Source organism: Rutilus rutilus, assembly GCF_951802725.1.
Source record: "Rutilus rutilus genome assembly, chromosome: 10".
NCBI classification, from domain to species: domain Eukaryota; kingdom Metazoa; phylum Chordata; class Actinopteri; order Cypriniformes; family Leuciscidae; genus Rutilus; species Rutilus rutilus.
In genome coordinates this window covers 32654889-32668332 of record NC_140215.1, presented here as the reverse complement: position 1 = coordinate 32668332, position 13444 = coordinate 32654889, and the positions used below count along the sequence as shown (strand labels likewise).

General features: G+C 42.3%; 1 protein-coding gene across 1 annotated transcript; it reads left to right on the top strand.

Moving 5' to 3' along the window:
* Window positions 1–6628: 6628 nt before the first annotated feature.
* Window positions 6629–9862, top strand: LOC311298537 (uncharacterized protein). The gene is made up of 4 exons (XM_084421553.1): window positions 6629–7009; window positions 7817–7948; window positions 8221–8358; window positions 8626–9862. The coding sequence occupies exons 1-4, from the start codon at window positions 6925–6927 to the stop codon at window positions 9762–9764; spliced, it is 1494 nt and encodes a 497-aa protein (XP_084277679.1). The 5' UTR covers window positions 6629–6924; the 3' UTR covers window positions 9765–9862.
* Window positions 9863–13444: the final 3582 nt, after the last annotated feature.

Below are 13444 nucleotides of genomic sequence, written 5' to 3'. Positions count from 1 at the left end.
TAAGGCTAGCTCAGTCGGTAGAGCATCAGACTTTTAATCTGAGGGTTCAGGGTTCAAGTCCCTGCTTGGGTCTTGAAATCCATTGGGGTCTCCCCGCGCAGGTTCGAACCCTGCCGACTACGTGGCTCTTTGTCTGTTTCCGGCAGGAACTGTAACATCCAGGATCTTTGTACGAGCTGCATTTTTTTCCTCTAACATGGAAAACTGGGCAACCCACATCTCTTTTCAAGCCTGAAGTGAGCAGGTTTTTGTGTAGGTGAAGACATCGTTGAACTCCTTTTTGCCAACACAATATGTTAGCTGAGTGCATCCTCTGCTGCTCACATCCACATTGATGGTTGGCCCTGGTGTCCTCTGCTGCTCACTTCCAGAAAAGAAAATAGCATGTGACTCATTACCACTATCACTGATTCACTTTCAAGAGTAGTCGTGACCGAGAAGTTAAGGCGATGGCCTTGAAAACCATTGGGGTCTCCCCGCGCAGGTTCCAACCCTGCTGACTACGTGGCTCCTTGTCATTTTGTCTGATTGCGACAGGAGTTGTGACATCCAGGATCTTTGTACAAGCTGCTTTTTTTTCTAACAAGGAAATTGGGCTCTTTTCAAGCCTGAAGTGGGCATCGTTTCAAAAGGCCCAGATCATCACTCTTTCAATGTCAGTGTTCCTAGCTTTGGAAGGAGCAACCTATCTCTCTCGTCCCTTTATAAATTGTGGTCTTCATCCTTTAATGCCACAAACTTTAAGCTGACAAAGCATGAACACTTTAAGGAGAAAGTGCTGTTATATCCCAAGGGTGGCTGTTCCCTGGCAAAAGCCCGGTTAGCTCCAATGGTAGAGCATCATACTTTTAATCTGAGGGTCCAGGGTTCAAGTCCCTGTTCGGGTGAAGGTTTGTTGCAGACCTCCCCTAATCTCTTGCTGTGCTCTTCCCAACCTTTGAGGGAGATGGTCTTCCTCTTCAAGATAAGATGTAATGCTTGGTTACTAGCAGTGTTGGGGAGTAACGGAATACATGTACCGGCGTTACGTATTCAGAATACAAATTATGAGTAACTGTATTCCGTTACAGTTACAATTTAAATAGTTGGTATTTAGAATACAGTTACATCGTTGAAATCAATTTATTACATGACGATACTTCTCTGTTTCACGAGTTTATTCACTCTCTAAATAAATTAAGGCAACTCCATGCATTTCCCAGAAGCCCCAATATGAAAACGAAAAAAATGTGTGGTTTGCGTGATCAGTCACAATGGAGTCGGAAGAGGAGCAGCGGGAGCTAGAGGTAGAGATGGAGCCGAAACAACAGAGCCAGGGCAAGAATACGTTTCTATCTTGGAAATTCACATTCACATTAGCATTTCACAAGAGAACGAAATATAACTGTGCAGTGCAACCTCTGCTTGCCAGCAACCAACCTCCTTTCAGCGTCCAAAGACTCCACCTCCAACCTGAAGAAGCATCTTAAAGTAAGTTTTTTTCAAATACGTAGACCTACACCACAAAACTAGTTGAAGATCATTTTTTTTAATCGGTCAATTCCAGCGTTATGGACGTGAAATTTGCAGTCAAAACTTGAAATATAAATTCTCAGAAAATGAATTAATAACAATAGTGAAACGTCCGTTTATCCATACTCCCTTAATAAAGGAGTCCAGACATTAGAAAAATATCGGTCTACATGCGTTTTATATTTAATATGAGGGAATAAAAAAATCTTTAACTTTTAGGTGGCAACATTTTTTTTGTTTTTTTGTAATTCTGTGAATTACACTGCGCAAACCAAAAGTATTACTACTCACCGGATGAAGAAGGGTAGGCTCTCCACAGAACATAAAATATTCATGTTATTTAATTTTTCGTATTCGCATTCATGAGGAAAAAAACAATGGTCGTGACAGTTCTCCGTTACGGACGTGAGCGCTCTGAAAGCAGCACTAAAAGACTGCTTTAAAACTTTCACAGAGACCTCAAACAGAAACACAAAGCCTTTCTTTAAAGTGAATTTCGTTTTCGTTTTTTAGAGCTTTCACCCTGCACGCGTTTGCAGTCCGTTTATCCGTTCCAGTTGCGGTGCGTATAGGCTACAGCAGTGCAGCGATCGTTTCCGCACCGAGTCTATTTCTGCTGTGCTGCAAACGCTGAATTAAAGTGACAGCACATGTTTCGTGGTCAAAATGAACACAGATTGAGCTGAAAATGTAGTAATTTAACCATAAATGCATTTAATTAAATTAAATAAAACTAAATTTAGTAATACCACCATTAATGTTTTTAATTAAGTACTGCTTTTTTTCACAGTCATCTTTTTACTTTAAGACCGGGGTAAAGCAATGAAAACAAGACGAAATAATGAACAACACTCGTCTGATTCGTGGAGGTTGAAAAACAAGTTATTTGTGGCATGCAAGATTTATTGTATTTAAATTTAAATGCTAAAAGAAAAGGCATGATAGTCGGCTGTGTTTGTCAATTTTAAGTTTTAATTTAAAATGTTTGCATTTTTAATATAAGGAGCCTACATAGTTAAATATGTTACCACTTGCTTGAACAACTTAATATATAATCTATATAGAAGTAATGCATTGATTAATACGTTGTTTAAATTGTTTAAACTTGAATACGTCTATTAAAGAGTGTATATGTGTAGGCTACAAAGAGAATTGCACCGGTGACCAAACTTTTTTAAAAATAAAAGTTGCTGATAACTTCTGGATTTGAAATACAAATATTGTGTAGGCCTATGTGTTTGTGGTACAGCCACGGATCAGTTACGCACTGCAAACGCAGCATATGTGAAAGCACTACAGCGCGTGCTGCTCCTGCACCGCATACGCACTGCACACAGAGTATGTGTGAAATGGGCGCGTATAAGGTAGAAGGCCCTACTTGCCTCACAGACATGTCTACTTTTAAACAGAACAATTCAACACGAAAGAACTGCTCTCTGCATGTAATCCGTATGAAATGTGCATTTCTCTCTGGCGCGTTCACTAGGCTACTGCGAAGATCACGAGTCAGCATCGTCAACTTCATCTTTGTAACCGACACTGACAAAGAAAACACTTGTTTATTAATAAACAATTAAAATATCTCCTTTCTATATTTGACATAGGCTATTCATAATTATTACTTTTGCTGGTTCTTTGTGACAGCTTTTAGGTGCTTTATTGGCATACGCATCACCACCGCATCACCAGGCCTGTTTATTAAGCAGGATTTGATGGCCAACACTTATAAAATGCAATTCAATGTGGAAGTAATCCAAGTATTCAGAATACGTTACTCAGATTGAGTAACGTAACGGAATAAGTAACAAATGACATTTTTGGGCATGTATTCTGTATTCTGTAACGAAATACGTTTTGAAAGTATCCTTCCCAACACTGGTTACTAGGGACTTTAAGCAACAGCTGCTGATGGAACGGCAACGGCAACGGCAGCCGGAAGTAAGCGTTAACTGCCGTAGCTAAAGAGCGCAAAAATCACTAAGCAACAGTAAAGAGGACGGCGTAGGGGTAATTTAATCATCAAACAAAATACAAAAAAAGGAAGTGATTTTTGAGCAAGAGAAGGGTTGCTTTTGGCATTTAATGATATACAGAAATGATTACAATGCCACATAACCTAAAACATAACATTAACTTTCTTAATCTGTCATGTAGTAACGACTACGGCAAATCAGCTGTTCTCCCGTAGTAGACGGTTACAGTAGAACGTCGCGAGGTAGCAGTTAATGTCGCGCGTGCGCAATAGAACGACAGAATGCCATTGCCGTTCCACCAGAGGCCGTTGCTTAAAGTCCCTACTGTCTGAGCAAGCGGTGGTGGGGGACTTTGAGAGAACTGAGCTGAAGCTTGCCGTTGACACTGTATGTGCAGGCCCGGGGCGAGTGGAAAGATTGCTTTCTCTGTATAGCATTTAGTACTCTGCGTTGTGCGGGCAGCATCCCCAGTCCAAATCCGGATCATGGCAGTCTTTTCGTGTAGGTGAAGACGTCGCTGAACTCCTTTTTGCCAACACAATATTTTCGCCGGGTTGATCCTCTGCTGCTCACATTGATCCACATTGATAGTTGGCCCCGGTGTTCTCTGATGCTCAAATCCAGAAATGAAAATAGCATGTGACTCACTGGCGGGAGTAGTCGTGGCCGAGAGGTTAAGGCGATGGACTCGAAATCCATTGGGGTCTCCCCGCGCAGGTTCGAACCCTGCCGACTACGTGGCTCCTTGTCTATTTGCGACAGGAATTGTGACATCCAGGAGCTTTGTACGAGCTGCTTTTTTTCTCTAACACAGAAAATTGGGCAACCCACATCTCTGTTCAAGCCTGAAGTGAGCAGGTTTTTGTGTAGGTGAAGACGTCGTTAGTTTATAAATAAGTGTTGGCACACCTGTCCGAGTGGCGCTACAAATTCTTCTAAAATCTGATTTTATTTCGGGCATGTTAAATTAGCGTTCGACAAACGCGAACAAACTTTTAGTTATTTATGTACACTCACAATAACAATTAAATGTTGTGCTTTTGTAAAATAAAGAAAACAAACAGGGTGCGCTTTCTGCCGTCTCGGTCTCCGTCACAGAAATTAACCAAAACTCTATGGCAGGGGTCGGCAACCTAACCCCTCATTTACACTGCACACGTCTGCGGCGCATTACGGCTCCGACAAGGTTTTATTCCGTCCACCACACGGTGCCAACTCACACCAGGAGCATTTCAGAAGCGAAGCGACTGGATGCGTGAGACCACGTGATTTGCCTGTCCGACGTGGTTTTTCTTGATTTTGGGGGTTTCTACCTTACAGTCTATGCTTTCTACCAAGGATATATTGGTGTGCAATACAATTGGGAGTCTGCACATGGTGTTTATTTTGAAATTGACAGTGTTTTTTAACTTTTATTTTGTATTTCCGGTGCGACTTGGACGCGCGTCCGTCAAAAATAGACTAGGCGCCTATATTTAGCGAAGCGGCGCGGAGAGCCGTTTCTGGGAAGCTTCTGAAACGCGCCGCGTCGCGGCCGGTGTAAACACAAGCATTGACTAGAATGGGCGCGATCAGCTCCGGTAGCCGTGTCGCAGCCGTAATGCGCCGCAGATGTGTGCAGTGTAAATGAGGGGTAAGGCACGCGTGCCCGCTGGCACACAAGCAACACATGCGAGAGAAGTGTATGTATTTCATTCAGATAAAGTAGTCTACCTGCACACAGATCTACATTTTGATGTAATAATTCCTCATAGTAAAAAAAGCGTATTTTATTAAGTTAGGAGTAGAGATGCACCGATTGATCCGCTGGTGACCGGAATTGGCCGATTTTCACGTGACATATGCCGATTTTATGCCGGTCAAATGCACTCGGGCTCCCCATGATTAACATCGCGCAACATCAGCATCACACGTGCACGTGTAATATTTTTTTTTCGCCGTGCATGTTAATCAATGAGTGCATTCACACCGCGAGCAGGAGCAGCGCGTGAGCGCCCCACAGGAGCAATGAAGCGAGTCTATTTTGTCTGCGCTGCTCACGCTCAATTAAAGTGAAAGCACACTTTTGATGAACAAAATAAATATGATTTCAAACAAAAGTGCCCAAAATGCACAGAATGTGCATGTCTAGTGTGTTTTAACAAGAACTGGATTAGGTTATGTCAGAAAAGAAAATGAAGACTCAAAAATATTTATATAAAATGTACCCATTTAAACTTGTTTTTATTATTCAGTTTGATATGGTATTTTATGAAAAAAATATATATATAGAAAAAAAAATATTTGTGTGGGCTGTAAAGTGGTTAGAAAAAATGACATCGGAATCGGCTAAAATCGGTATCGGCAGGTCAAACTCAATGGGAAATCGGAATCGGCCTAGAAAATTGTAATCGGTGCATCTCTAGTTAGGAGTTATAAATACTATTAAATTGTCTATCTAAATCTAAAACAAATTTCAAGAGAAATATTTAAATTTCTGTACTATTTCTGTGTAAGCCATTATGAAAATGTAAAATGTTTGTGTATTTATATGAGTGTGTGCGTTTATATATATATATATATATAGGCTATGTGTGTGTTGTGGCACAGTGATGAACTCGGAAACTTAAAAATGGCACTTTATGACAAAAAGGTTGCTGACCCCTGCTCTATAGGCTACTTGCCTCGGTCACGATAAGAAATATGTCTATAGAAAGCTTTGAGTGAACAAATATTATCTGATTATGCAATCCATATGAAACCATCCAATATTAAATTGGCTATGATATAACCGTGGCTGTGTATTCCCCTATATTCACTACAGTGGCTGGAAACATTGTTTTCATTCATAATTACTTGCATGGATTCAAATCAATCAGCAATTGAAAAATTCAGATTCAAATAATAGACATGCCCGTGTTTCTTGATGATCAATGCAGATTTATGCCAGTCTCCAGTAGAGATCCATTTCCTGGAGAGTTTAGGTGTAGGAGTTTAGTCATAATTACAACTTGTAACTTGTGGTAGAACTCCGACTTGTACCACGTGATCGCTGTACCACCTGACCACTGCAGATTAATTTGCCGTTGATAGTGTTGCCATAAAAACAATCAATCATCTCCTAATTACGGTCATTATTACGACATCCAACCCTAATCAAACACACCTGAACAAGCTAATCAAGGTCTTCAAGATTAGGCTATATTAGAAAGCTACAGGCAAATGAATTTCATTAGGGTTGGAGTTACCCAGACCCCCAATTGGATCTTTAAAAACGCATTTTCAAAAAGTGTTTTAAACTCTTTTGATAGCGTTTGGTTTGGGACTCAGCTGATATTTTGATGCAGCAACAGGGATTTTTCTTTGTAGTTTTGTGGTCCTTGCTGTCCGCCCCTCCTGACTCACTAATTCAGTGCATCTTCCAGCAGAGTTGATTTTGAGATTTTTGCAGGTTGAGAGGATGACAGCTCAAGTGTACTGCTCGTTAAGTGCTGTTTTATTGTGTCTGTCTGCTTGTTTGAGCGCAACAGATGCTGGAGTCCTAGGTGAGAAGTTCTTTTAGCTTCATTACGCAGCCTGAAGAAGTGCATAAATAAAGTGCCTTACAAAATTTGATTTCAGACACATCTGCTTACAAAAATACAGTACAGACGTCAAGTGGAAGTTCATCTTTGAATGTTGGTTTAGTTTTAATAATAAGCAAAGTGTAAATATGCAAACTGTCATAAGTTTATGCATTGTACAAGTAACCCATATAATCACTAATAGGCATTTTTGTTTACTGTTAAACACGAACATTAGTGTTACAATATGGCTGCAAAATTGTTACCGGACTGTATCAATCCTGAGTTTAAACTTTTGCTTAAGGTTTTTTTGTTTTAAGAAATGCATAAGCCTACAATATAACGTGGGGAGCTAATTATAACCGATAACTCTGCATTTTACATATATAGTGGGTTTCTATATTTGTTTTGTTTTCTGTTGAGTAGCTTATTAAAATGCTTAAAAGGAAATGAGGGTGGTCATTGCCAACCGCCATTAAAAGAAAGAGGGTGGTCATGGGGATGGCATCATTTTTGAAGATGTACACCAGTAAATTTGTATACAACATATTAACTGATGTCCATGCTTTCTATCAGCATTGCACTATTATTCACTCTACTACAGTGGGGTAGGTTGTATCTGCACTCAGTCTTTGAAACCGATTGATGCAGTTTAGTGAAAAATGGTAGATTTCTAAGCTACTTGAATTGAAGCAGATAAATGTGTGAATATTATAAAGTGAGGCTGAAGCAAACTATTACAGCACTTCCTGGTCTCCCCTAATGATCCTCTTGAATCCTCTTCTGTAGTGCCTGGTCAGTGTCCGGCGACGCTGACGGTCGTGCCCTCCCGACGAGGATGCACTTCTGATAGAGACTGCTCTGGAGGACACAAATGCTGTCAATTTCCCTGTGGGTCCGCGTGTGTGCCACCTGTTTTCAGTGAGTTTTAATTATTGATGCATGCTATACGTCTTCCAGAAAAAAACCCTGAAAAAATGTTTTCACTCAGGAATTGCTAGTAAGTTTCACAAATAACTGCAAAGAAACCGCAAGTAACACATTGAACTAAACGTGAAACTATGAAGTAGATGGACTGAATATTCCGGTAAATCCTCCTACGATTTTTTTTTTTTTTTTTTTCTCTTTCATACAGCGTATGAGACATTCAGTATTCAGTGATGTGGTTTCTCTGTCATGTGTCTCTATAACAGCAAAGCCAGGGGAGTGTCCAAGTACAAATTTTGGAGCAGGAATGTGTGCAGAGTTGTGTTCCTATGACAGTGACTGTCCGAACAATGAGAAATGCTGCTGCAATGGATGTGGACATCAGTGTATGGATCCATTTGCAGGTATTTGTTGTTATATTAATGTTTGGGTCAGCTTCCTCATTTCAGTTTGTCTTGTTTTATAATTAATCGTTCTCAATGTAAAAATTATTTAGCCAATAGCACGGTTTAAAGTACAGGATGGCTTTACAAAATTAATACGAAAAATTATTAATACGATCATGATTAATAATTAAGAGGAGTAAAACTTGGTATTTGGGTTTTGTGCTGTATCTGAGACTGAATGCCTCTAAACAGACTGACTAAAGTTGACTATCTGGATCCCTCCAGGGAAGCCTGCAGCCGAACCCCGGAAGCCTCCAGGGAAGCCTGCAGCCGAACCACCAGGAAAGCCTCCAGGAAAGCCTGCAGCCGAACCACCAGGAAAGCCTCCAGGAAAGCCTGCAGCCGAACCACCAGGAAAGCCTCCAGGGAAGCCTGCAGCCGAACCACCAGGAAAGCCTCCAGGAAAGCCTGCAGCCGAACCTCCAGAGCCTTCTAACGAACTACCGGAGCTTTCTACAGAACTGCCTGAGCCTTCTGCTGAACTGCCTGAGCTGGAGCCTTCTACCGAACCTCCAGAGCCTTCAGACGAACTGCCAGTGACGCTTGCAGCCGAACCCCCGAAGCCTCCAGGAAAGCCTGCAGCCGAACCACCAGGAAAGCCTCCAGGAAAGCCTGCAGCCGAACCACCAGGAAAGCCTCCAGGAAAGCCTGCAGCCGAACCACCAGGAAAGCCTGCAGCCGAACCACCAGGAAAGCCTCCAGGAAAGCCTGCAGCCGAACCACCAGGAAAGCCTCCAGGAAAGCCTGCAGCCGAACCACCAGGAAAGCCTCCAGGAAAGCCTGCAGCCGAACCACCAGGAAAACCTCCAGGAAAGCCTGCAGCCGAACCACCAGGAAAGCCTCCAGGAAAGCCTGCAGCCGAACCACCAGGAAAGCCACCAGGAAAGCCTCCAGGGAAGCCTGCAGCCGAACCACCAGGAAAGCCTCCAGGGAAGCCTGCAGCTGAACCTCCAGGAAAGCCTGCAGCCGAACCTCCAGAGCCTTCTAACGAACTACCGGAGCCTTCTACAGAACTGCCTGAGCTGGAGCCTTCTACCGAACCTCCGGAGCCTTCAGACGAACTGCCAGTGACGCCTGCAGCCAAACCCCCGAAGCCTCCAATGAAGCCTGCAGCCGAACCCCCGAAGCCTCCGGTGAAGCCTGCAGCTGAATCCCCGAAGCCTCCTGTGAAGCCTGCAGCCGAACCCCCGAAGCCTCCAGGAAAGCCTGCAGCCAAACCACCAGGAAAGCCTCCAGGAAAGCCTGCAGCCGAACCTCCAAAGCCTCCAGGAAAGCCTGCAGCCGAACCACCAGGAAAGCCCCCAGGAAAGCCTGCAGCCGAACCGCCAACTTACCCTTATGGGCAATGTCCTGGCCATAAGTAATGTGGCTGTGCATGCAGTTAACTGTGCTGATTTAACCATTGGATGTATGGTGTGTTTTCCCTGTTTATCACCAAATAAATCTCACACTTGTAAGACCATTTTCCTCTCTTTTTTTTTTTAAGTGGGAAAACAAGGAATTTGATTTTGTATTCCAGTGTTAGTTTGGCTGTTCTCTCTCATAATGGCTCATTGGAATCAATGCATGAAATCCCACCCTCCAAAGCCTCGCCGCCTTCAAAACGCTTGAACACACAGCAGAGTCTGTAAAGTGTCACAAGATGAAAGACTGCACTAAATTGCCTCATGTCTACAATGCATAATATTACAGTGATAATGAATGTAAACAACTTGCAGTGCTCTAGTTGTACCACCTGACTGATGCAGATTCATTTCGCTGTTGACATGGAAACGTCTGAATCAAAATGCCATGATTGGATGAAGAATTCTATTATTGATTGCTATAGGATGTGAAGTTTCAACCAGTATTGCCTGTTGACTAATAGTCTTCTGCATTCTGAAGCATTTTAGTGAAATTGTGTCTTCTAGTGGTCATTTTAGGAAGTTGCAACTTCAAGCCTATTAACAGATGATCCCTTTAGTTACCTGCGACCAAATGAGTTCTGAATGCCTGTAATGCCGAGTTCACACTGCACAATTTTCAGAGTAGTCGGGTCACTGTTCTTTTCACACCGCACGACTATCTGGGGTAACGTTCAGTTGCTGCTGTGTGCACACTGCACCGATGACAGTTTCACACTGGAGTGGCTCAGTGGTTCATGTAGGTTGTCTACAAACCGGAAGGTTGGTGGTTCAATCCCCGGTTCCACCTGTCGAGGTGTCCATGAGCAAGACACCTAACCCCAGCTGCTCCTGACGAGCTGGATGGCGCCTTGCATGGCTGATACCGCCGTCGGTGTATGAATGGGTAAATGTGAGGCAATATGTAAAGCGTAGATGGCCAAGCCATAATGCCAGAATAAAGAGATGTCAAAGGTTCGTCCATTGACTACAATAAAGCATGAATGGGCCAGTTCTCCTCACCAGACATTAGTCATAGACTGTAAATGGGCAATAACATATTTGATTAGCATCTTATCAGCCTTCTCTAAAAAACTCCCCTGACGTCATCTTAGAAAATGTATATACAATTCATAGATTTAGAGATATCATCCTCAGATTTGAAATGAAGCATGACCACACCAGTGGCTACACTGTGGTTGTGGTTATAAGTTGTTATACTGCATTCACATAATATGTTTATACATTTAATACATACACTCTTAATATATATTTTTTGTTTTTATGTTTCAGCTTTTATATCTCAATATTAATAAGAGTCTGATTAATTCTGAGTCTTGAACTGTAAACTGTCAAGAGTTGGCTTTCTAAATATATGTTGGTTATGTGTCTATTCAGAACGACTTTTTATTTTGGGTATGTAATGTATGCCCCACTTGCCAAAATTGGGTCTGTCTGGTAAGGGGTTAATGCCACAAACTTTAAGCTGAGGATAACATAACTCTAAGGCTAGCTCAGTCGGTAGAGCATCAGACTTTTAATCTGAGGGTTCAGGGTTCAAGTCCCTGCTTGGGTCTTGAAATCCATTGGGGTCTCCCCGTTCAGGTTCGAACCCTGCCGACTACGTGGCTCTTTGTCTGTTTCCGGCAGGAACTGTAACATCCAGGATCTTTGTACGAGCTGCATTTTTTTCCTCTAACATGGAAAACTGGGCAACCCACATCTCTTTTCAAGCCTGAAGTGAGCAGGTTTTTGTGTAGGTGAAGACATCGTTGAACTCCTTTTTGCCAACACAATATGTTAGCTGAGTGCATCCTCTGCTGCTCACATCCACATTGATGGTTGGCCCTGGTGTCCTCTGCTGCTCACTTCCAGAAAAGAAAATAGCATGTGACTCATTACCACTATCACTGATTCACTTTCAAGAGTAGTCGTGACCGAGAAGTTAAGGCGATGGCCTTGAAAACCATTGGGGTCTCCCCGCGCAGGTTCCAACCCTGCTGACTACGTGGCTCCTTGTCATTTTGTCTGATTGCGACAGGAGTTGTGACATCCAGGATCTTTGTACAAGCTGCTTTTTTTTCTAACAAGGAAATTGGGCTCTTTTCAAGCCTGAAGTGGGCATCGTTTCAAAAGGCCCAGATCATCACTCTTTCAATGTCAGTGTTCCTAGCTTTGGAAGGAGCAACCTATCTCTCTCGTCCCTTTATAAATTGTGGTCTTCATCCTTTAATGCCACAAACTTTAAGCTGACAAAGCATGAGCACTTTAAGGAGAAAGTGCTGTTATATCCCAAGGGTGGCTGTTCCCTGGCAAAAGCCCGGTTAGCTCCAATGGTAGAGCATCATACTTTTAATCTGAGGGTCCAGGGTTCAAGTCCCTGTTCGGGTGAAGGTTTGTTGCAGACCTCCCCTAATCTCTTGCTGTGCTCTTCCCAACCTTTGAGGGAGATGGTCTTCCTCTTCAAGATAAGATGTAATGCTTGGTTACTAGCAGTGTTGGGGAGTAACGGAATACATGTACCGGCGTTACGTATTCAGAATACAAATTATGAGTAACTGTATTCCGTTACAGTTACAATTTAAATAGTTGGTATTTAGAATACAGTTACATCGTTGAAATCAATTTATTACATGACGATACTTCTCTGTTTCACGAGTTTATTCACTCTCTAAATAAATTAAGGCAACTCCATGCATTTCCCAGAAGCCCCAATATGAAAACGAAAAAAATGTGTGGTTTGCGTGATCAGTCACAATGGAGTCGGAAGAGGAGCAGCGGGAGCTAGAGGTAGAGATGGAGCCGAAACAACAGAGCCAGGGCAAGAATACGTTTCTATCTTGGAAATTCACATTCACATTAGCATTTCACAAGAGAACGAAATATAACTGTGCAGTGCAACCTCTGCTTGCCAGCAACCAACCTCCTTTCAGCGTCCAAAGACTCCACCTCCAACCTGAAGAAGCATCTTAAAGTAAGTTTTTTTCAAATACGTAGACCTACACCACAAAACTAGTTGAAGATCATTTTTTTTAATCGGTCAATTCCAGCGTTATGGACGTGAAATTTGCAGTCAAAACTTGAAATATAAATTCTCAGAAAATGAATTAATAACAATAGTGAAACGTCCGTTTATCCATACTCCCTTAATAAAGGAGTCCAGAGATTAGAAAAATATCGGTCTACATGCGTTTTATATTTAATATGAGGGAATAAAAAAATCTTTAACTTTTAGGTGGCAACATTTTTTTAGTTTTTTTGTAATTCTGTGAATTACACTGCGCAAACCAAAAGTATTACTACTCACCGGATGAAGAAGGGTAGGCTCTCCACAGAACATAAAATATTCATGTTATTTAATTTTTCGTATTCGCATTCATGAGGAAAAAAACAATGGTCGTGACAGTTCTCCGTTACGGACGTGAGCGCTCTGAAAGCAGCACTAAAAGACTGCTTTAAAACTTTCACAGAGACCTCAAACAGAAACACAAAGCCTTTCTTTAAAGTGAATTTCGTTTTCGTTTTTTAGAGCTTTCACCCTGCACGCGTTTGCAGTCCGTTTATCCGTTCCAGTTGCGGTGCGTATAGGCTACAGCAGTGCAGCGATCGTTTCCGCACCGAGTCTATTTCTGCTGTGCTGCAAACGCTGAATTAAAGTGACA

What these genes read in the sequence shown, in the direction of transcription:
- LOC311298537 (XM_084421553.1), top strand. Translation starts at nt 6,925, where the DNA reads ATGACAGCTCAAGTGTACTGCTCGTTAAGTGCTGTTTTATTGTGTCTG. An exon ending in AACAGATGCTGGAGTCCTAG is followed by an intron (nt 7,010 to 7,816) that starts GTGAGAAGTTCT and finishes CCTCTTCTGTAG; the next exon opens with TGCCTGGTCAGTGTCCGGCG. An exon ending in GTGTGTGCCACCTGTTTTCA is followed by an intron (nt 7,949 to 8,220) that starts GTGAGTTTTAAT and finishes TCTCTATAACAG; the next exon opens with CAAAGCCAGGGGAGTGTCCA.